This window comes from Neoarius graeffei, chromosome 17, assembly GCF_027579695.1.
Source record: "Neoarius graeffei isolate fNeoGra1 chromosome 17, fNeoGra1.pri, whole genome shotgun sequence".
Lineage (NCBI taxonomy): Eukaryota > Metazoa > Chordata > Actinopteri > Siluriformes > Ariidae > Neoarius > Neoarius graeffei.
Genome location: NC_083585.1, coordinates 20,443,022 through 20,464,720, shown reverse-complemented (window position 1 = coordinate 20,464,720; position 21,699 = coordinate 20,443,022). Strand labels below are relative to the sequence as shown.

The following is a 21,699-nucleotide window of genomic DNA, read 5'->3' as shown; positions in this document are numbered from 1 at the left end:
TCTGGTTGACCTTTCCAAGATGGCGCTGCCGGTGTCGTGTCTGCTCCCCGCAAGACTTGTAAAGTATCGGTATGAGATCACTGAGCTTGTAGCCACTTTTAATTTTTGTCTAAGTCTCAAACTGCTGGACTAAACAGCATGTCGACCTCAATACCGCGAGTGAACTAGTCTAGTGTAAATATCACGGTGTGGCTTATCCTTTAATTTGACGACACGAGTTCTCAGAGAGTAGCAGGAACTACTTCCGGGTGAAACACTGTGACCTTGTGATTGCTATGGCGGCGCTGGTGAGGATTAGTTCAGTGTGCAGGAGAGGCGTTAGCCGTGAGTATTGGCTTTTAAACCTGTTTGTGGTGTTTTTTCCCCTCTGAAAGAAGTGATTTGATGTTAATCAGAGTTGGGTTTTTTCCCTGAAACGCGGGATTCGATCTGATATCAGTTGCCCGGTGTCGGTTAGAGAGCAGATATCAAACAGACATGAAGAGCCACAAGTCAGATATAAAACAACCAGACAGCTCGGATAATAAAGCTTTATTCTAAAGGTTATAAATATAAAATATTCTTTAGGTTTGCTGTAGGCTGTTTTGTTTGTTATAACTCTATTATACAGAGTTCTGCTCAACCAGCTCTGTTGTTCTATCAGAGATCATGTTGTTTGATTATAATGACGTATATAAACTTGTTTGTGTGCATTAACGGTCTCTTCTCCCCTGCTGTTTTCCTCCAGCTGTGTTATTCCGCACTCCTTCTCTCATCAGACCTTTGGCAGCACATAAAAAGGATGAGGATCACTTCTACTTGCTTACAGCCAAAATACGCACAACACCACCTTATTATGGTAAGCAGAATGCAAAACGCATCATTACACACCGAGTCTCAACAGGTCGGTGTGGTTTTAATCAAACTCGGCCCGAAAATCTCCTGTTCCATGCTTTTCATGGACTGCACTGGTTCCTGCTTGAGGTTTAATATAAAACAGGAGAATTACACTGATCTTGCTCCTGAATTTACCCGTGATGTGCACTTTAAGGCTCCTGTCACACTTATTCGGAATTAGCAGGATTCAAGCAGAACCAGCCGGAATGAAAGAGATTTCAAAATTCGTGCCACATTCGGATGGGAATTCCAAACTGACCGACATTCTGACAGCTTTGTAAGAACGCCGTTCGAATACTCAGAATGCGCTTCGAACCCGCCTCGGGTGATTCTGGCGCGTTCCGGGTGGATTCGCTTTCGAACGCAGTTCAGATGGAGTTTGACACATGAACATTAGCCAGAGTCAGGGTTCCCGCGGGGCCTTAAACAGCCTTAGGTGGGGTTTACATTAGACCGTATCAGCGGATCATCAGATTAACGTTTTTAAAACGATTCGCGTGCACATAGCAACGCCAATACACGGATACGCTCGGCTCCGCAGGCATCCTGCGCTCCAAATCACTCCGCCCTGAACAGCGAGTGCCCTCTGGAGGGTGCGCACTCCGGCCCTGCGCAGCTCACAGAGCGCGCGAGTATAGCGCACGAGCAGTGATTTGGGACTGAGCCGCTGTGTGTGTAATCTCAGTGCATGTCGGGCATGCGCGTCACTTACCACTTGCAAGTGGAAGGATGGCAAGCCTAAAGACAATCATAACTACACAATGGGCAGTATTTGCATCAGTATTTGCAGTATTTTCATACTTTTATACTCTTTAATGAAAGGTGATACAAGGCGGAAGTCCGCGCCGTTTTTCAGCAGTCGCGTCACATGACCAACGCCAGCGAATCAGGAAGGTGGATGTCACAGTGACGTTGTCCAATGACGACGCCAGCTAGAGCTCAGCACAGCGTATCCGCGTATTCTCAATGTTTACACAGCACCGGACCAGACACGATCTGGATTGAATACGTGGACCCTGGCGGATTCCCGTTTCCCGGCGTTTTAATGTAAACGGACAGTGCATCCGCGAAGAAAACGAGACAGATACAGTCTAATGTAAACTTGGCCTTAAATACAACTTTCGGTTTTCAAGGCCTAAAAACGTCTTAAATTGTTTGGAATGACTGGGATTTTCGAAAGGGAGGTATTAAATTTAATATTGTCCCGAACGAGTGAAATGTCTCCATCCGGGTTGGGGTATTTTTTTTTTTTTTAAACTGTAATTTTAAAAGTGACCAGCGCACCTTTTGGGGGCAGCATTGGTTCCATGGGAGTAAAGGCCAATTTATGCTGACAACGCAGTCCTCGCATAGTCTGGTTAACACCAGACCATATCACAAGTGAATATGGTCTGGAATCCGCCTATTGAATTTCTCGTAGGGGAGGTGTGGTTTACGATTGTCAACGGCCGTTTATTGGACGTTGCGAATGTCTATCATTTGGCGTATACGTAGCCCATGGCCAATCATGGCAGTTGTACCCGGTGACGTAGTTAGAGCGGCGAAGAAGAGAAGGAAGGAGAAAGAGAAGGCAAAACAAAAATAGGAAAACAATGGCACCGAACGATTACTGCCGTTTGTGCAAGACAAAGCTTGATCGAAAGTTTGGTTCGTATCGCTCTCTGCCATGTTAAATGTGATCCGTAAACAGTCCCAAATAAACTACAAGCTTCCGTTTGTCGAGTAGTACGCGTCACCGTCTTTCCACCCCTCCCCACTCTCTGATTGGCTCCCTAACTCAGGCGAGCCTTTAGACCATAGTTTCCATGCTGTCTTTTCAGATCGGAACGATTGTGCAAAGCAGCATGGGATTTCCCAGGCTAGTCCTTGCAGACGGTGTCGCAGATAGTGTCTGCGTAGCCCCCCCCCCACCTTCGCAGACGCTCTGTGCGCACCTCCCAAAAATTGTGACCACCGCAGAAGCCTCGCAGACAGCGTCACAGACAAGAGGGCTCTGATTGGTCCACTCTACATCCGCTGTACACGCACTTCCGCTTCCCTACTTTCCCGGTTTGTTTTGTTTTCACGATCGCCATTTTTAAAAACACAAGCGAAGATGGAGCAGCACGAAGAGCGGTTGATCGAGGAAGTGAGGAAGTACGTACATCTATACGACTCCAGTTCTAGTCATTATAAGTAACCGGAGGATAAACACTCCACCAACCACACCCACCAACTACTCCTAGCGATTTTGCGACTTCGCGCCCCCTTGCGTTGTAGCGGTGAATAACATCGCGCACGCCTATTACTCCCCGCTCAACGATAAATTACAACTGTCTGCGAAAGCCTTGTCGCAAGAGCATGCAGAGGCCTTAACTTTGATTTTGACATTGGTGGGGACGCAAAAGTGATCCAAGGCAGAGCTTCTGAAAGGTGTTCTGTTTTTTTTTTCCCCATTAGCAATCATAATTTCATGTCATGCAGATCTTATAGGTTATCGAGGGCAGCCGTGGCCTAATGGTTAGGGAGTTGGTCTTTGGATCCCAGGGTTGCAGGTTCAAATCCCACCCTTACCTCTCCCTACATCTCCATCCATGGCTGAAGTGCCCTTGAGCAAGGCACCTAACCCAACATTGCTCCAGGGACTGTAACCAATACCCTGTACCAAAATAGTAACAGTAAGTCACTTTGGATAAAAGCATCAGCTAAATGTAACGTCAAGGAGGCAACTTCAGAGTTCTCAACTTTACTCATGCAGCATGTTAAGGGAAATGAAAATTTCATTTATGCACTGCACTTACATTCTTGACTTTGAAGAAGAATGAACGAATGTCTCGTTTCTTGGGAGGGGGGCCGTCATCCATGATACTCAAGTCAGCATGCGAGTCGTAGGGCAAGCATGCATGGACATCGAAGTCCAGCTGACGGAGAGTGGGGGGTGCGTGGGGTAGGTCAGGTGTGTACGTGTGAGATACGGGGGGTTGATGGGCGGGTAGTCACGGCTGCTGTGGGAAGTGTGCTGCTTTGGAGTGACAGCTGGGATAGCCAACCGTGTAAGTTAGTGAGAAACAGGTAGCTAATCAGAGAATGATATCTATGTTAGAGGGGGGATTATTAGCAGTGTCATACATTTAACCCTTTGTGTGCCATATAATCATTGCTCAGGTTAGGACATCGGTTTTATTGATCGTGATTACACAGTAGCGGCTGAATACTGGTAGGGACACGTCCCTAGCGTCCCTACCCAAAATTACGCCCTAGATTGGTTCTGTGCATTCCGTAGATCAAGAGCTAACGTTAGGAGGCTACTGGAGGCAGTGTGGTGCGGTGGTTGTGAAGAGTGAGAGATGCGCGGGTAGCTTACGTGGGCGCTAGAAAGCGTTGATAATTATGGGAAGATGTCTGTTTAACGACAAGTGGTTGGGGGATGACAAATACCCCCCAAAATAAGGAGAAGAATCGTTTGCGATAAAAAGCGCTGGATCGCACAAATGTGTTTAAAGCCGGTACCGCAGCGCTGGGGACACGGCGGACTGGGAAACTGGCTTTTCACGGACACGAGACGCGTGCGTCTGTGTTAGAGGTCAAGCGCTCTGGAGTGAAACGCAGGGGGGTTCGCGCATGCGCACAAGAGTCAGGTGGAAAATGGGACTTATAGGACATAATACTACTACTACTAATAATAATGATTAGCATCATTTTTTTACATAATTAACATTGTTTATTGTACTAAGTTTAATATAAATATATAAACCTTTATTTCATAACTCAATTAAAAAGAACTCCAGAAAATTCAATAATTCTAAATATAGTACAATATAAATAATTTGTACAAAAAGTTTTTTTTAGTTTTATTACTTATTGTCTACAACAGTGTTTTTAATATAATAATAAGAATAATATTAACAACCACTAATAATAATTAGCAGTAATAGTAATTATTATTGATTATTAATCATTACTACTTATGAATTAGTGATTAATAAGTACTAGGGATTACTAAATGTTATAAAATTAAGTTATTAAAAGTTATTACAAATAATTATTAAAAAGTAGTAATTGGTAGAATACAAATACACATGGATTATAGATAATTTTTTTAAATAGTGAACACTGATATAAAATAACTGTACTACTAATAATAAACAACAATACTACTAGTAATACTTGTTGTTAATGTTATTATTATCAGTTCAATTGTTATATCAATGTTCACTATTAAAAACAAATTATCTATAATCCATGAATAATTGTATCACTACTACTACTTAATAATAATAATAATAATAATAATAATAATTACTACTTTTTTAATAATAATTTTAACTAATCTTATACTTCAATTTTATAGCATTTTAATAATCACTACTTGTTATTTATTAGTATAATTTAGTAGTTGATAATTACTACTTATTAAATTACATTTTGAAAATAACTGCTTATTAATTAAGTAGTAGTTAATAATACTGAATTATAATAATTGCTACTCTATTAATTATTAATTAATATAGCTAATAAGTAGTGGTGATTAGTGTTATAAAATTGAGTTAATTTTTTAAATTATTATTAAAAAAGTAGTTATTTGTAGTAGTAGTAGTGATACAATTATTCATGGATTATAGATAATTAATGATTATTTTTGAATAATGAACATTGATATAATTGCACTGATAATTAGTTTAGTTATTACAACACATTGATTAATATTGATAATAGAATAGAATGCCTTTATTGTACAATGAGATTAAAGCATCTCCAATAACAGTGCAAACAGCATGTAGAGTGAGAGAGAGAGAGAGAGAGAGAGATAGGAAGGTGGGGGGTGTCGGGGGGGTAAGGTGCACAGTCCTGAGGTGTATGTGTTGTGTTACACATTATGGAGTGAGGTATTGCTCATTGCACATATAAATTATTGCACAGAGAGAGTCACATTATAAATTATTGCATGAGAGATTCACATTATAAAATAAAATGTTACACATTTATGAAGTATTGCAAGGTAAGGTAGGTGCACAGACTTGAGGTGTATACGTTGTGTGTAAGGTGCACAGTCCTGAGGTGAGGTGTATGTGTTGTGTTTCACATTATGGAGTGAGGTATTGCACATTATAAAAGTATTGCACATAGAGAGTCCCTTATAAAGTACTGCACATTATAAATTATTGCATGAGGAGAGTCACATAGTAAAATAAAATAGACTATAAAGTCAGAGCATATCCAAGTTCAGGGCGGTTATGGCTTTTGGAAAGAAGCTGTTTTTGAATCGGTTTGTCTTTGTCCTGATGCACCTGTAGCGCCTCCCTGAGGGCAACAGGTCGAACAGATCAAAGCCAGGGTGGGAGCGGTCCTTGATAAAGCAAAAAAAAAAAAAGTGTGTGTGTTTCCGGTTACGTAGATTTCAAAACTAGGGTTGGTAGGCAGGCTTTTTTTTTCAAGATGGCTGCCATAACCTATATTTAGACAGGAATAATTTCACAAAATATAATGAATTTCTTTGCAGGTCACCTGAGTTACCACCTTCTGATGCAGCATGAGACACCTTTTAACATGAATTTTTCTGTAAATATAACAGCTCAATACACCATGAGAGAGAGAGCGAGCAGCCCCGCCCCTCTCTGCTCCCTGAGTGGAGCTCGTCGCCTTGGTAACGGTGCAGGGAAAAGACACAATATAACAAGCAAAGAGCGCTTTTTCTCAGAGTTCCCTCTCCTCGAACAACGCTGATTTACACGGAAACGGAAGGAGCTATTCACAAAATTCTTTCACATTGAGTGCTACAAGGCTCCCATGAACACATTTAATGTATTTTTTTGTCCCTAGTGTAAAAATTGTGGACACTAGAGCGAGTTAAAAACAAGTGACTTTTCTGATTTTGCAGTAAAAGCGCTGCCATGTTTATAATGTGAATCTATGGGAGAGCGCGGCTGTCCTCTCCTTACTTTCAGGCTTCTCATTCAAAAACTGTAAATCCTATCGCTCAGGGAGACACTTGTCTTGATTCACACAATGTGTGACTACAACTTTTGAGAAAATTGTGTGTAGAGTGAAAATTGTGGCTGAGAAAACAGTTTAAATGAGAAAGTTAGAGCTTTTTTTTTTTCAAGCTGCCTACACTCTAAACCAGGGGTGTCCAAACTGATCCATAAAGGGCCGTGTGGCTGCAGGTTTTCATTCCAGCCATGCAGCAGCACACCTGACTTGGCTCATTCAATCAACTGAACTGTCTTCACATAGTCAAATACTTGCAGCCACACCCACCCTTGATTTAAAGGGTGGGTGTGTCAGTTGATTGAATAAGCCAAATCAGGGTGCTGTTGCATGGCTGGAATGAAAACCTGCAGCCACACGGCCCTTTATGGATCAGTTTGGACACCCCTGCTCTAAACTCCTGAGCTCCACTGGTGTGTAACGCCATAGACACCCATTATAAAGCTGGAATTTCTCCAGATTTGCTCATGGTGTTTGATCTGTGACTGATCAAAAAGTATAGAACCTAGCAAAAAAGTTGAATGCCAAATCCACACAGGAGAATTTTGTCTCCGTTTTAAAGTTTGAATCATGTCTCTAGGTCAGGGGTCTTCAATCCTATCCACAAAGGGCCAGTGTGGCTGCAGGCTTTCATTCCAACCAAGCAGGAGCTACACCTGATTTCACTTGTTTAATCATTTCACCCTCGTCTCCAGTCAACAATCAAGTGAGCCTCCAATTTGGCTGTAATGAAAGCCTGCCGCTACACCGGCCCTTTGCGGATAGGATTGAAGACCCCTGCTCTAGGTGAAAGACAAAATAAGCGTTATCTCTGCTTCTGTTCCCTCTGACAGCCCCGACATACTACTGCCTCCGCCGAGTGCGCGTGCACACACCACATGCCGGGGCCGCGGATGAGTTACTCTCCCCTGATCAACGAAGTCTGCGGGGAATTTGTGGTTATTATCAGTACAAACAGCGTGAATCACAACTTAAATGAGTGCGGTTCAGTTTGACATTATTGTCAGTCCGTTAGATAAACATTTAATTTTATTAAAATCGAAAATTAATATTTAGAGCCTGTGGGCTACAAAAATAAGTCATTAAAGTAGCCGGCTGTATGGCTGGCAGCTGGCGCTTGTGGAAAGCCCTGATTTTCCCAGTGAGTGACAAAAACTTCCGGTTCACGCGGTTGGGTTATATGTAAAAGTCGCGACTGGGAAAAAAACGAAAAAAAAGTTTAGGGTCGGGCAGTACGGATTAGGGTTGGTCGGGTAACCGGAAACACACACTTTTTTTTTTTTTTTTGGCCTAATGTTTTGAGCTCTGCTAAGGCAGCGGGTGGTGTAAATTTCCATCAGGGAGGGGAGAGGGCAGCCAATGATCTTCTGTGCTGCCTTAACTACCCTCTGGAGCCTCTCCCCGTCTACAGCAGTGTAGCTGCCGTACCATACTGTAATACAGTACGTCAGCAGGCTCTCGATGGATGAGCGGTAGAAGGTCAGCAGCAGGTTGGAGTTTAGGTTGTGCTTCCTGAGGACTCTCAGGAAGTGTAGCCGCTGCTGAGCCTTCTTAATAACTGCTGTGATGTTTACTGACCAGGAAATGTCGGCGGAGATGAGGACGCCGAGAAACCGGAAGGTGTGGACCCTCTCCACATACACGTTGTTGATGTCGAGGGGGGCTACGTCGGTGCTGTGCTTCCTGAAGTCAACAATGAGCTCTTTGGTTTTCTTGGTGTTCAGAGCGAGGATATTTTCTGTACACCAGGCTGCCAACTTCAGGGCCTCCTCTCTGTAGGCTGCCTCGTCTCCCTTTGAGATGAGTCTGACCACTGTGGTGACGTCAGCAAACTTGATGACGAGGTTGTTGTTGTAGGTTGAACTACAGTCGTGGGTGTAGAGGCAGTACAGGAGAGGGCTCAGCGCACAGCCCTGTGGAGAGCCGGTGCTCAACGTGCGGGTGGAGGAGAAGTGGGGGCCAAGTCTCACAGTCTGGGGACGGTTAGTAAGAAAGTCCTTTAACCAGGCACATGTGAGGGGGGGAGGCCAAGAGTGTCCAGTTTTCTAATAAGGATGTCCGGGATTATTGTATTAAAAGCTGAACTGCAATCCACAAAGAGTATGCGGACGTAGCTCTGCTGCTGCTCCAGGTGATTTAGTGCCGAGTGGAGAGCTACAGCGATGGCATCCTCTGTGGATCTGTTTGTGCGATATGCGAGCTGGTAGGGGTCGAAGTCTGGGGGGAGGTGGTCCTTGATGTGCTGAAGAACTAGTCTCTCGAAGCACTTCATGATTACCGGAGTGAGGGCCACAGAACGGTAATCATTCAGGCTGGTGATGGGAGACTTCTTCGGCACTGGGATTATTGTTGCAGATTTTAGGCAGGGCGGGATGACTGCCTGAGCCAGGGAGAGGTTAAAGATCCTGGTGAAGGTAGGGGCAAGCTGGTGGGCACACGCTCTGAGCACCTTACCAGGTACACCATCTGGGCCGGCAGCTTTCTTGGGGTTCACTGCCAGGAGCACCCGTCTGACATCGTGCTCCTGTACAGTGAAAGGAGTGGTGTGGGAACTGTGTGGTGGTGGGGGCAGGGCAGGAGCAGTTACATAATGGTTATGAAAGGTGACAGTTGTTTTTCTGTGTTTAATGTAACGCTCTGATGATTGTATGACTGCATAAACAGGGTTATGCTGTTACCTGCTATAATGCAGAAGATATTCGAGAACTTCCTCAGCCAGCTGTATACTGTACGACACTCAGACTGATTTTGCTGTCGGACACAAAATCACACATCATCAAAGATAATCTTTGGGGATTGACATAATGCCGGCAAAGGTTGTTCAGCTGGTTCTACTTGCCGTTTATTGTTTTTGAAATGATTCATGGTTTTCTCCAGTAAACACCAGTCTTCTCCTTGCTGCTACAGTAGTTCTGCAGGCCCAAAACACACGACTTTGCTTCAGCTGTTTGCATGTCTAACAGTTGCCATTGATGCACCCTGTTGTTCACCAATTGTGTGCATTCTTCTTAAAGTTAGCAAAAAAAAAAAAACTATTGCAGAAAACAGTTTTAAGTTGTCATATTTATCATTTTCTTTGCCATGGTACAGTCTTAATTTTTCCATTTAGAGGTCTTGAAAAGGTCTTAAAAGTCTTTAAATTTGTACTTGAAAAATGTGCAGATACCTTGAAAAACGGTGCTTAAATTTTAATTGGAAGACCATTGGAAGCCTTAAATTTAATTGGAAGACAAAAATATCTATGTACTCATCATGCCAAAGGAGTTAAAAGTTTTGAGTGAGAAAAAGAAGGGTTCGATTCTTTCTTTACTGGCAGAAGGATACAGTGAGCGTCAGGTTGCTTCCATCCTCAAAATTTCAAAGACGGCAGTTCAGAAGAAAAAAGTCAAGCAGCAGACATTGGGGACAACAAAGTTACAGACTGGCAAAGGGTGAAAACGACTCTCTACTGGCCCAGCATGATTATCAACTCCTTTGAACATCACTCAACAACCATAGGATGACATCAAGTGACCTACAAAAAAAAAAAAAAGACAAATGGCAGCTGGGGTTAAGTGCACTGCAAGGATGGTTCGACACCGGCTCCTCCGACTGGGGTTGAAGTCATGCAAAACTAGAAAAAAGCTCTTCAATGAGAAGCAAAGAAGAGCCAGGCTGAGGTTTGCTAACGACCATAAGGACTGGACTATATAAGACTGGATGAAGGTTATCTTCTCTGATGTGTCCAGTTTTCAGCTTTTCCCATCACCTGGTCATCTAATAGTTAGACAAAGACCTGGAGAGTCCTACAAGCCACAGTGTCTTGCACCCATTGCGAAATTTGGTGGTGATCTGGAGGTGCTTCAGGAAGGCTGGAGTGTGGCAGATTTTTGTATGTGAGAGATACATGAATCAAGCCATGTACAAGGTTATCCTGGAAGAAAACTTGCTTCCTTCTGCTCTGATAATGTTCTGATGACTGGGTTTTCCAGCAGGACAATGCTCTGTGCTACACAGCCAGGTCAATCAAGGTGTGGATGGAGGACCACAAGCTCAAGACCCTGTCATGGCCAGGCCAATCTCCAGATCTGAACCCCATTGAAAATCTCTGGAATGTGATCAAGAGGAAGATGGAGGTCACAAGCCATCAAACAAGGCTGAGCTGATTGAATTTTTGCACCGGGAGTGGCATCAAGTCACCCAAGAGCAACATGAAATACTGGTGGCGAGGCTGCCAAGACGTAAAAAGCTGTAGCTAAATGTCAGGGTTCTTCCACCAAATACTGATTTCTGAACTCATCTTAAGTTCAAACATTAGTATTGTGGTGTTTTAAATTGAATATACGCTTGATTTTCTATGCATTACTCAAGGTCTGAAAACACTTCATCTTTCTTTATTTTGACCAGTTGTCATTTTCTGCAATTAAATGCTCAGACACAATATTTTTATGTGGAATTTGGGGGCAATATTGTCAGTAGTTTATGGAATAAAACAAAAATGTTCATATTCCTCAAATACATAGCTATAAATAGAAGGAACTGATGATAATTTTAAAACGGTCTCTTAATTTTTCCCCCAGAGTTGTAAGTTCCAGATATACAATTTTAATTTATAAATTTGTCCCTAATGAGCAAGACAGAGACACCGGAGTTTGAATTTTCAGATCTCAAAAACTGTATAATTCCAAGTGCCGACTTCCTACTTCAGAGCAGTGTTAATGGGTATAAAGAGGATTTCTGACTGAAGGTTTAAAGGTGCAGTTTGTAGTTTGTCATTTTGTAAGCGTTTCTACGCCTTGGATAATCCCATAATGTCAAAGATGCCTTTGTAAAACTGTGAAGTCACACACTGTGATGCAAAGGACTTTGCTAGTGTTTGTTTGTTAGATTTCTGTGTACTTTTTTTCCCCCCGACCTGGGAATTAGCTCTTGGCTGCAGAACCGTTGTCCCTTTTCTCAAAAGCCAACCCGCGTAGTTCCCACAAAACTTGAAGTTACCTGAGGTAAAGTGAAAGTCAGGTTTTTCACTGAAAGTGCAGGTTTGCCTTACTGGCAGCAGAGGGCACTAATAATGACTAGGGTTTTTTTTGGTTTGTTTTTTCTTTAATATAAATGCTATCAACTAAGTAATCTCCACGGAGTAACTCCCCCCCCCCAAATCTAAACTAGGATGTGGTTAATTGGTATCTTGACAATTATATTATTTACTCTGTTTTTATACCTTATCTTCATGTCTTAGTTTTCTATCTTTTCCTTTTATTTGAACATGATCTAATGCCCTTTGTAATTTGCACAGTTCTTAATGTTATTCCTTGTCCTTTAAAAATTTTTTTTTTCTGGGATGTCTTTCTTTATATTTATCATGATATAAAGCACTTTGTGCCACCTGGCTTGAAAAGCACTATAAAATAGATTTTTCAGCATAGGCGGCGTTTACCTTGACACTTTTTCCACACTATCGGCATTATCTTAACCAGCTTCATGAGGTCGTCACTTGGAATGCTTTTCAATTAACAGGTCTGTCTCGTCAAAAGTTAATTAGTGCAACTTCTTACCTTCTTAATGTGTTTGAAATCAAATAATAAAAATACAGTAAATAGCCCGATTCCACAACTGTAGTAATCCATATTATGTCAAGAACCGCTCGACTAAGTAAAGAGAAACGACATCCATCATTACTTTAAGACATGACGTGTCTTTTAATTAATAAAAAAATATTGAATTAGAAGGTGTGTCTAAACTTTTGACCTGTACTCTGTGTGTGTGTGTGTGTGTGTGTGTGTGTGTGTGTGTGTAAAAGGTAGTGGTTGTTAAAGCACAGGGTCAGTCACATTGTGGTGATTTGATAGCTGAGGGTTTTGAACGTCCAGGCATGTGTACTTGCACTCCTCCGAACCTAGAACCTTACCCGCTGACATACCATGGTCTATAATGCAGTTTAACAACTTTGTATACACAGTAAAGTGTTTTAATATCATGTCAAGTCCCTGACTACTGAACCACATATGCACCTGAGCTTGTCTTGAAAGTCTAAACCAGTAAAAATAAGAGGTCGTAGCACCTTTGGACACATCTATGTATAAAAGGATTCACATCCCACTAATCCCATCTGGATCATATGAGACGACTGAGGCTAATGACTAGTGTATGACTCCAGTGATACCATCTCTAACTACTATAAACTGCGAAATAAATACATTTTCTATGAAATAAATGATTAAATGCAAATTGGTTGAGCCACACTGATGGACATTACATTCATTAGAGATTCTCAGAGATGGAGTAGAGCACCTACAGTGGTTTTCGAGTTACCTGGTTAACCACTGAGGTACTGCACTAGGAGTTTTCGTGTTCGCTTCCTGCATGTCATTTAACCTGTTATTGATTTCCCACAGCTGGCTCTGGGTCTAGTGCCTCTCTGCACTGGACAGGAGAGCGAGTCCTGAGTGTACTTCTCCTAAGCATGGGTCCTGTCGCTTATTTCTACCCCGGCCCGGTCATGGACTATTCCCTGGCTGCAGCGCTCACTCTGCATGGCCACTGGTAAGGAAATCCCCTCTCTATATCAGTAGAGCGCTGTTATAATACGGATCACTATTATATGAAAACTGTTGTAACACGGTCAGCTCATAGCTCCCAAAATTTACATTGAGCTTTATGAAGCTACATTCGGAAACTCGACAGTCTCAGGCTCGGAAGAAGAGTTGCCTGAAAAAGGGTGAGGATGGTTTGAATGCAGCGATACTTCTGCGGCGAATGTCACGAATCTACGAAACATGCTTCGTTTCATCCGACTACAGGCCCGGACAAGATTTCAACAAACGAAAGTTAGACTTTTTTCAGTAAAACCAAGGAGTAAAATGTGCTGTGTTATGCGCTTGTTGCATAATAATCATCGTTCTAGTCTTTGAACACTTCTCGTTTACTTATTATATACAGTTAAAGCTAGATGGCCTTTTGATTTCATAAAATCAATGAAATTGAGTTCCCTCTGAAATTTGGTCATTGTGATCAGGGCTCGAAATTCTTTTTTTTTTTTTTTTCACCAGCCAGCCAGACTAGTGACCTTCCAAAGTAACTCGCCAAACAGAAAATCAACTCGCCAAAATTTGTTCATGTATGAATTTTACTTCTGTCAAAAATAACGCAAAAGAGAGTAGTTACCATTGTTCATGACTAATGTGCATTTATTTCAAGACCCGAGTATTTTGATACTGTTGTTAAATACATAAATGAGAACACAGAGCACCATAATATAATATCAACAAATAATAATATATTGGAAAACTTGGTGTATGAGTACTAGTCTGGTTAACACCAGACCATATCACAAGTGAAATATGGTCTGGAATCCGCCTATTGAATTTCTCGTAGGGGAGGTGTGGTTTATGATTGTCAACGGCCGTTTATTGGACGTTGCGAATGTCTATCATTTGGCGTATACGTAGCCCATGGCCAATCATGGCAGTTGTACCCGGTGACGTAGTTAGAGCGACGAAGAGGCGAAGAAGAGAAGGAAAGAGAAAGAGAAGGCAAAACAAAATAGGAAAATAATGGCACCGAACGATTACTGCCGTTTGTGCAAGACAAATATGAGAGAAGCTGGACCCTCCGTATTTGGACATTCAACAGACATGTTTTTGACCAAAAAAACAACAAGCATATCCGAGAGGTTAGCGCTGTTAGGAGTCCCAAATAAACTACAAGCTTCCGTTTGTCGAGTAGTACGCGTCACCGTCTTTCCACCCCTCCCCACTCTCTGATTGGCTCCCTAACTCAGGCGAGCCTTTAGACCATAGTTTCCATGCTGTCTTTTCAGATCGGAACGATTGTGCAAAGCAGCATGGGATTTCCCAGGCTATATGAGTACTGAAAGCAAATCTACTTACTATCATGACTATAGCACCCAAAATATGTCCAACATGCTTTCTGTATTTAACCATTTATGAGAGAGAAAGAATTAGGAGCTTCATATTGACTAGGAATCAACTTGAAAAAAATTAATTATTCCATAAAAATCGTATCGCAGCCAAGGCCTACCCTGCTCCCACGTTTGCTTATAAGTCCTTTGTCATTTCTCCTCTTCAGACCGAGGTCGCTTTGTCCCCGTCTCTGGCGGTTTCTGTCCACCTTTCAGAAAATTCCACATCGCAACGTAGCTTTGGCAGATGTAGATGTAAACTACAACAAAAACACGCGTTTAAAGTCCGTGTGTGTGTGCGCATGCGCAGGTTTACCTTTGAGCGTGCACTGACAGTTCCATCATTCTGTCGCTAAACGAACAGCTGATCACACTGAGGTGCTCGCTGAGCGCCGATATTTATTAGTTTGGTCCTGCGTTTCCTTTCCTTCGTATATAACAGAACGTCTTTTCTTCTCGCTTTCCGTTTCAGTCTTTCACGTTTCATTCGCACACACATGTCCTCTGTTTTTCTCTCCTGTTTCAAATTTGTATCCCACAATGCCTTGTGTGAACGGGGAAAGCCCACCACGTGATGCATGATGTATCTTGAATAGTGTCATGGTGAAGCAGGAAAAAATAGCGGAGAATTTAGGGCCAGGTGGCACTAAATTCATTAATTGTTCTATTAAAGCTAGACCGCCTTTCAGATTTTTCAAGTGTAGGTCATAAAAATAATTTTCCCCATTATTTTTGTTTAGTGGACTGAAAGCTACTGAATTTGAATCAGACTTCCAATTTTATTAGTTTTTTTTTTTTTAATGTAACAATTAATGAATTTAGGTCCACGCTGCTGTGAGTGTGGAAGCACGCAAGTGAGAGTTCGGAACATGCAGGCGCGATCGCGCGTGAATGTGACCAGCAGCAAAATGTTTTTGGCGTTAACGGCGCTCTACTGTATCTGTTTGAGTGTAAACTGAAAATTCAAGTTGGTTTGGCTGCATTGCCAAGAAAATCTTAAACTGTTTGCCCTGGGGTTCAGTCATTCAGTTTACTTTCAAAGCCAAAAAAGTTTCGAAATGATGTAATTTTTGTCAAGATGCCTACAGCTGATATGTGTAAATAATCCCTGAAGCTATTTTTACACTGAGTAGGTGAAATTTTTAGTTTAATCAGTTTAAAATCAGACTGAAATTAAGCAATAATTATTGCTTGGTTGACAAAGACAAGTTTGGGGATATATCTGTGAAGATACTCAGTCATCCAGGTACATAGTAATCTGTGGTTGGTTGAAGAGAGCAACTGGACTTGCTTGAAAAGTCTTGAAGATGTTTCGCCTCTCGTCCGAAAGGCTTCCTCAGTTCTGTCTGTCTAATAGGGAGTATCAAGTATTTATCCTCTCATGGATCATCATAGAATCCGAATCAGAATGCTGATGGCTGCATTGTAGGTGGCTGATAGATGTCATAGACACCCACCTCTGTTCAGTGATGGTCGTTCCAGGTTGACAAAAATGAACGATCCTCTCTGGCTAAGATATCTGCCAGTTTTCTGGAAGTCCTCTCATACTCCTGCACTAGTTGACATGCAGCCATCAGCATTCTGATTCGGATTCTATGATGATCCATGAGAGGATAAATACTTGATACTCCCTATTAGACAGACAGAACTGAGGATGCCTTTTGGACGAGAGGTGAAACGTCTTCAAGACTTTTCAAGCAAGTCCAGTTGCTCTCTTCTACCAACCACAGACAAGTTTGGGGATATAAAACTCCTAATGAAAGCAGTTTATCGTCAAGGAAGGCTTTGCTGGAGTAAGCTCATTTCCAATTTGTCCTTCACAGAAACACTTATTTTTAAATGATCGGAGCAGGATGGTCTACTGCAGAGGTACTCAATAGGTGGACTCCGGTCCGGATCCGGACCCAAACGCAATATTCTAATTTCATCATAGTGATCCAAGCGAGATTTCATTGGCGCGTGATTATGCACTCTATCTTCTTTTTTTTTGTTTTCCTCTACCGGATGCAATTCCAATCATGTATTTACCTCGTGCCCAATCCAATGTCCAATCAGCAGATGTATATAATAACGACACGATGACAACTCGGTGTTACCGCGAGGTCTGCGAGTGTTTTTCCCCACCGCTGTCTGTGGATCACGCAGGTCACCATTCACTACAACGCGGGCAGATTTGCGAACGGTACCTGTCTGTTTAGCAAGCAACAGACTCCAAACATGACAAAAAGCGAAAGGTGGATTCCGAAAATCGTGAATTTAAGTTAGAGTGGACCGACAAATGTGCATTTGTGCTGCCTGCGGGGAGCACGAAACCAATGTGTTTAATTTGCAATGAGACGGTTGCCCTTGTCAAAAGTGGAAACGTGAAACGTCATTACGAAACAAAACATGGCCACTTCGAGCAGAAGTCCCCACAAAACTCTGAGGTAAGGACCAGAAAGATAAGCCAAATGCGAGCATCATACCAAGCAACATGCAGTGTGATGGTCAGGTCAGCCACACAACAGGAGCGTGCAACTGAAGCCTCACTGCGAGTGGCACAAAAAAACATTCACTGACGGGGAAATCGTGAAGGAGTGCATGAATGAAGTAGCAATCGCTCCCTCTCTGATTCCACTGCAGTCAGATGAACTGAAATCCTTGCTGAGGATTTACTGGACCAAATGGAATCTGCTGTTAAAAAGGCTAAATGCATATCACTGGCTTTGGATGAAGCCACAGACAACACAGATAATGCCCAACTTCTGGTGTTTGTCAGATTTTTTGATGAAGAGAAGGGGGAATTCTTTAAAGATGTGTTGGGCCTCACAACTCTTGATAGGCACACAAGAGGGGATGACATTTATGAAGCAGTGGTGGAGATGTTGAGAGTCAGAGAGATGGACCTGAAGCATGTTGTTTCAATTGCTACTGATGGAGCCCCAAGTATGACTGGGAGAGACAGGGGATTAGTGTCCCGCTTAAAAGCTCATCACCCTGACCTCATAGCATACCACTGCATCATTCATCAGATGGTTTTGTGTGCCAGCCTTGGAGAGAAGTATTCAGAAGTCATGACAACAGTAATGAGACTTGTCAATTTTTTGAGGGCATCATCTGCTCTGCAGCATCGCTTGCTGCGGTCATTCCTCACAGAGGTTAAAGTGCATATCACGGGTAAATTCAGGAGCAAGATCAGTGTAATTCTCCTGTTTTATATTAAACTTTGGTCACATTCTGCATTTTGTGCAATTTTTTTACCTTGCGCAATACCAGAAAAATTCAGTTGAAATCGAGCCATTTGAGGTGAATTGGTCCGCCTCTGAAAAAACTTGGCATTTGGATTTCCCGGGAAACATTGATTTTCGTGACGTTGCGTGCGGGACACCTCCCTCTGAATCCTACATCAGCGCTGGTTTGTTTATGAGAAAACGACCTGGTGGTTTTCTGCAAATTTCTTCAACGTTATCGCGTAATTATTAAAATGGTTAACAGATGTATCGTAGGAGGGTGTAGCAACACCAATCTTGATGGGATTAGTACTCATCGTTTCCCAAAAGGCCGGACAATGAGAGAGAAACGGGAGCGCTTGGTCTACACAGGCTGTGCACTGAAACCGTGCAAAGCTCGCGCAGCCTGCTGGCGCTTCCGCAGGTAACGTCACGAATCTGGCTCCAGACTCCCTTGGGATTTTTCCAGATGTGTTTTATTTTATTTTTTTCTGCTGTAGACAGATGGCCTTGTGCAAAATTACCCTTCTGGATGAGTGTGTAAAGGGACATACTTTCATATAAAAAAAAAAAAAAAGAAATTGGTCCAGAATATGCACTTTAATGCAGAATTTAATGATTTGGTTCTTCACAACAATGTCAGGTGGCTTAGTAAAGGCAAAGTACTGGAGCGGTTTTGGACACTACGGAAAGAGCTAGAAATGTTTCTGTTGGATCAGAAGAGTCCAAAAGCAAAACGATTTGTGGAATTCCTGCAAAACAATGAAAAAATGGAAATTGCTGCATTTCTATCTGACATTACTTGCCACCTCAATGATCTGAATTTGAAGCTCCAGGGCAAAAACAACACAGTGTGTAACCTCATGTCAGCTATCCGTGCTTTTTCAAAGGAAACTGGAAATATTCAAAAGTGACATACAGGAGGAGGGCCTGCTTCACTTCCCAAAACTGAAAAGTCAAGCTTCAGGAAGACACCATCACAATTATGCTGAATTCCTGGACAAATTGATTGCAAATTTTGAAACTCGCTTTGGAGATTTCACTTTGGGAAAACAAGTCTTACTGTGCATTGAAAATCCATTCCTGGTAAAAAAAAAATATATATATATATATCGTAGAATTCTCAACTGAAGCCCTGAAGGTCTGCCCATGGGCTCGTGCTGCTTCCCTTCAATCAGAGCTGATTGAGCTTCAGGAAAACCTTGCACTGCAGGAATCTGTCTGTGACCCTGCCACCTTTTGGACTAAGATGGTCCCTGGAGCAGGTGTCCCCGTCTTGCAGGAAATGGCCCTTCAGATTCTCACCATGTTCCCTTCAACATACTGTTGTGAGTCTGCCTTTTCAACTATGAATATGTTGAAGAACAAATACAGGTACATTGTACAAGTGTCTACGCCTGGCCCTCACACCTTTCATGCCCAAGTTTAAAGAACTGGTGGCACAAAAAAGGTGTCACCTTTCACACTGATATGGACAGAACATATCACATGTTGTGCATAGTTCAATAAACGTTTTTGTGAATTTACTGCCTTTTTTGTTCGGAGTTCTAATTTTGGAATTAAATCGTCACTATTCCGGACCCTGGACGGATTGGAAATTTGGTGAGTGGACCTTTTGAGTTTCTAATTGAGTACCCCGGGTCTACTGTAATAAGGAAATGTATACAATTAACATTATGCTGTACTATATGTAACTGTATGCAGTGTCATGATCGTGATCAATAATTTGAATTGTACAATGGATCCTGACGTTGGACGAGGAGGCCTGGTGTGCAGCCATCAAATCCAGTTCGTCCCAAAGGTGTTCAGTGGCCCCTTCGCTAGAACCTTTAGTTCTAGTCACAGGAGATTATAATGCTGCACCGTACAGAGACACCCTGAACAATCGGTTGCTTCCAAATTTGTGGAAACGGTTTGGGGAAGGGGCACGTATGGCTGTGATGGTCAGGTTTCCACACGCTTTGAGCCGTCGAGTGGAGAATTAAGTTCACATTGTACAATTCAAATAGCACAAAATGTGTTTGGTTCTCAATCTGAACTGACTGGGTGATATTTCTCTTTCAGGGGATTGGGCCAGGTTGTGACTGACTACGTTCATGGAGATTCGAAAGTCAAGTTGGCCAGAGCAGGCCTCTTTATTCTGTCCTCTGTTACCTTTGCAGGTCTCTGTTATTTTAATTATCACGACGTTGGGATTTGTAAAGCTGTAGCTCTCCTCTGGAGTAAATAGACAGACTGTCACAAAGGGATGGGAAAGTGAATCAGGTTCTGAAGGCCCCCCCCCAGCTGATTATATACATTTGTGGGATTAAATGTAAATTATATAATTTTGATTATACAAGATGCCACATTGATGAGTGTTTATAATCGCCGTTTCCCGAAATGACTGAATTTTTTTTTTTTTCTGTTGTGGAGGGGGTGTCCGAGCCGACTTGCTATGTTTTTGTGGGTGTTAGAGCTTATATCCACACTTGCTGTATTTCATAGCTTTCGTACGGATACCAAGGGAAGAGATTAGCTTCTGATTGTTTGTCAATCATCTTCACTACTGTTCATGTCAAAACCCACATAATGCGTGTTTCATTAATTGAATTGTTTTTATACATTAAAGACACTCTCAGAGGAGAACCTGTCCTGGTTCTGCTTCACTTCCTGTTATCTTGAGCTAATCCTTTCTGTTTGCTGATGTCAAGGTTTGATTGATTTGTTTTGAGAACTGAGTCAGTGACAGCCATTAGCTATTTAATCTATTGACTTTTAAAATGTACCTTAAAATCCTGTTTTTGTTTTTTAATGGCCTTAATTCTGTTCAAATTCAGCATTTTGTGTATAAATGTTGCATGGCCTTAATCCTGTTTCAGTTGATTTATATTTTGATATTTTATCCTTCGCCTCTGGCCAGAATATTGTAAAACGTCAGACCCATGAGCTTCTGTGTAAATGTGTGTCCAAGCTAAGCCATGAACATGACTGATGCCAGTGTTTTTAATCTGCTCCATCTTATCTGAATGCACAAGTTAGCTTTGGAAAAAGTAATTTGTCTTTGGCTTCAATAAAATAAAGTCAGTTATAAGGACGGAGTGGGCTGAATCTTAAATTAACAAACTTCTGCAAAGCCTCTATTGGGTCTCACTACTGAGCGTGACTCCTCCAAATTATAATTACCATGCGAAACATGTTTTCTCATTATATTTCCTTGCAAATGCCAAAGGGGGAGCATGATGTACGCTAATTAGGATAATCTACTAATGAAGGAAGTCAGAGTATACTAGTAGGCAATAATGAGAAACTCAAAGTGTAGTGATAACATTATACACTACCGTTCAAAAGTTTGGGGTCACCCAGACAATTTTGTGTTTTCCATGAAAAGTCTCACTTTTATTTCCCACCATAAGTTGTAAAATGAATAGAAAATATAGTCCAGACATTTTTCTGGCCATTTTGAGCATTTAATCGACCCACAAATGTGATGCTCCAGAAACTCAATCTGCTCAAAGGAAGGTCAGTTTTATAGCTTCTCTAAAGAGCTCAACTGTTTTCAGCTGTGCTAACATGATTGTACAAGGGTTTTCTAATCATCCATTAGCCTTCTGAGGCAATGAGCAAACACATTGTATCATTAGAACACTGGAGTGAGAGTTGCTGGAAATGGGCCTCTATACACCTATGGAGATATTGCACCAAAAACCACACATTTGCAGCTAGAATAGTCATTTACCACATTAGCAATGTATAGAGTGGATTTCT

The 21,699-nt window shown here is 42.0% G+C and overlaps 2 protein-coding genes across 2 annotated transcripts in view; one reads left to right on the top strand and one right to left on the bottom strand.

Annotated features, from left to right (window-relative positions):
• Positions 1 to 252: 252 nt before the first annotated feature.
• sdhdb (succinate dehydrogenase complex, subunit D, integral membrane protein b) lies at positions 253 to 21,028 on the top strand. Its single transcript, XM_060943823.1, has 4 exons — positions 253 to 324; positions 728 to 838; positions 13,218 to 13,365; positions 20,017 to 21,028. The coding sequence occupies exons 1-4, from the start codon at positions 276 to 278 to the stop codon at positions 20,180 to 20,182; spliced, it is 474 nt and encodes a 157-aa protein (XP_060799806.1). The 5' UTR covers positions 253 to 275; the 3' UTR covers positions 20,183 to 21,028.
• LOC132901436 (testis-expressed protein 12-like) overlaps positions 9,704 to 21,699 on the bottom strand; it is a 55,946-nt gene continuing 43,950 nt past the window's right edge. The window contains exon 6 of the mRNA XM_060943826.1: positions 9,704 to 9,755. The gene's annotated coding sequence lies outside the window, so the exon portion shown is untranslated. The remainder of the gene's footprint in view (positions 9,756 to 21,699) is intronic.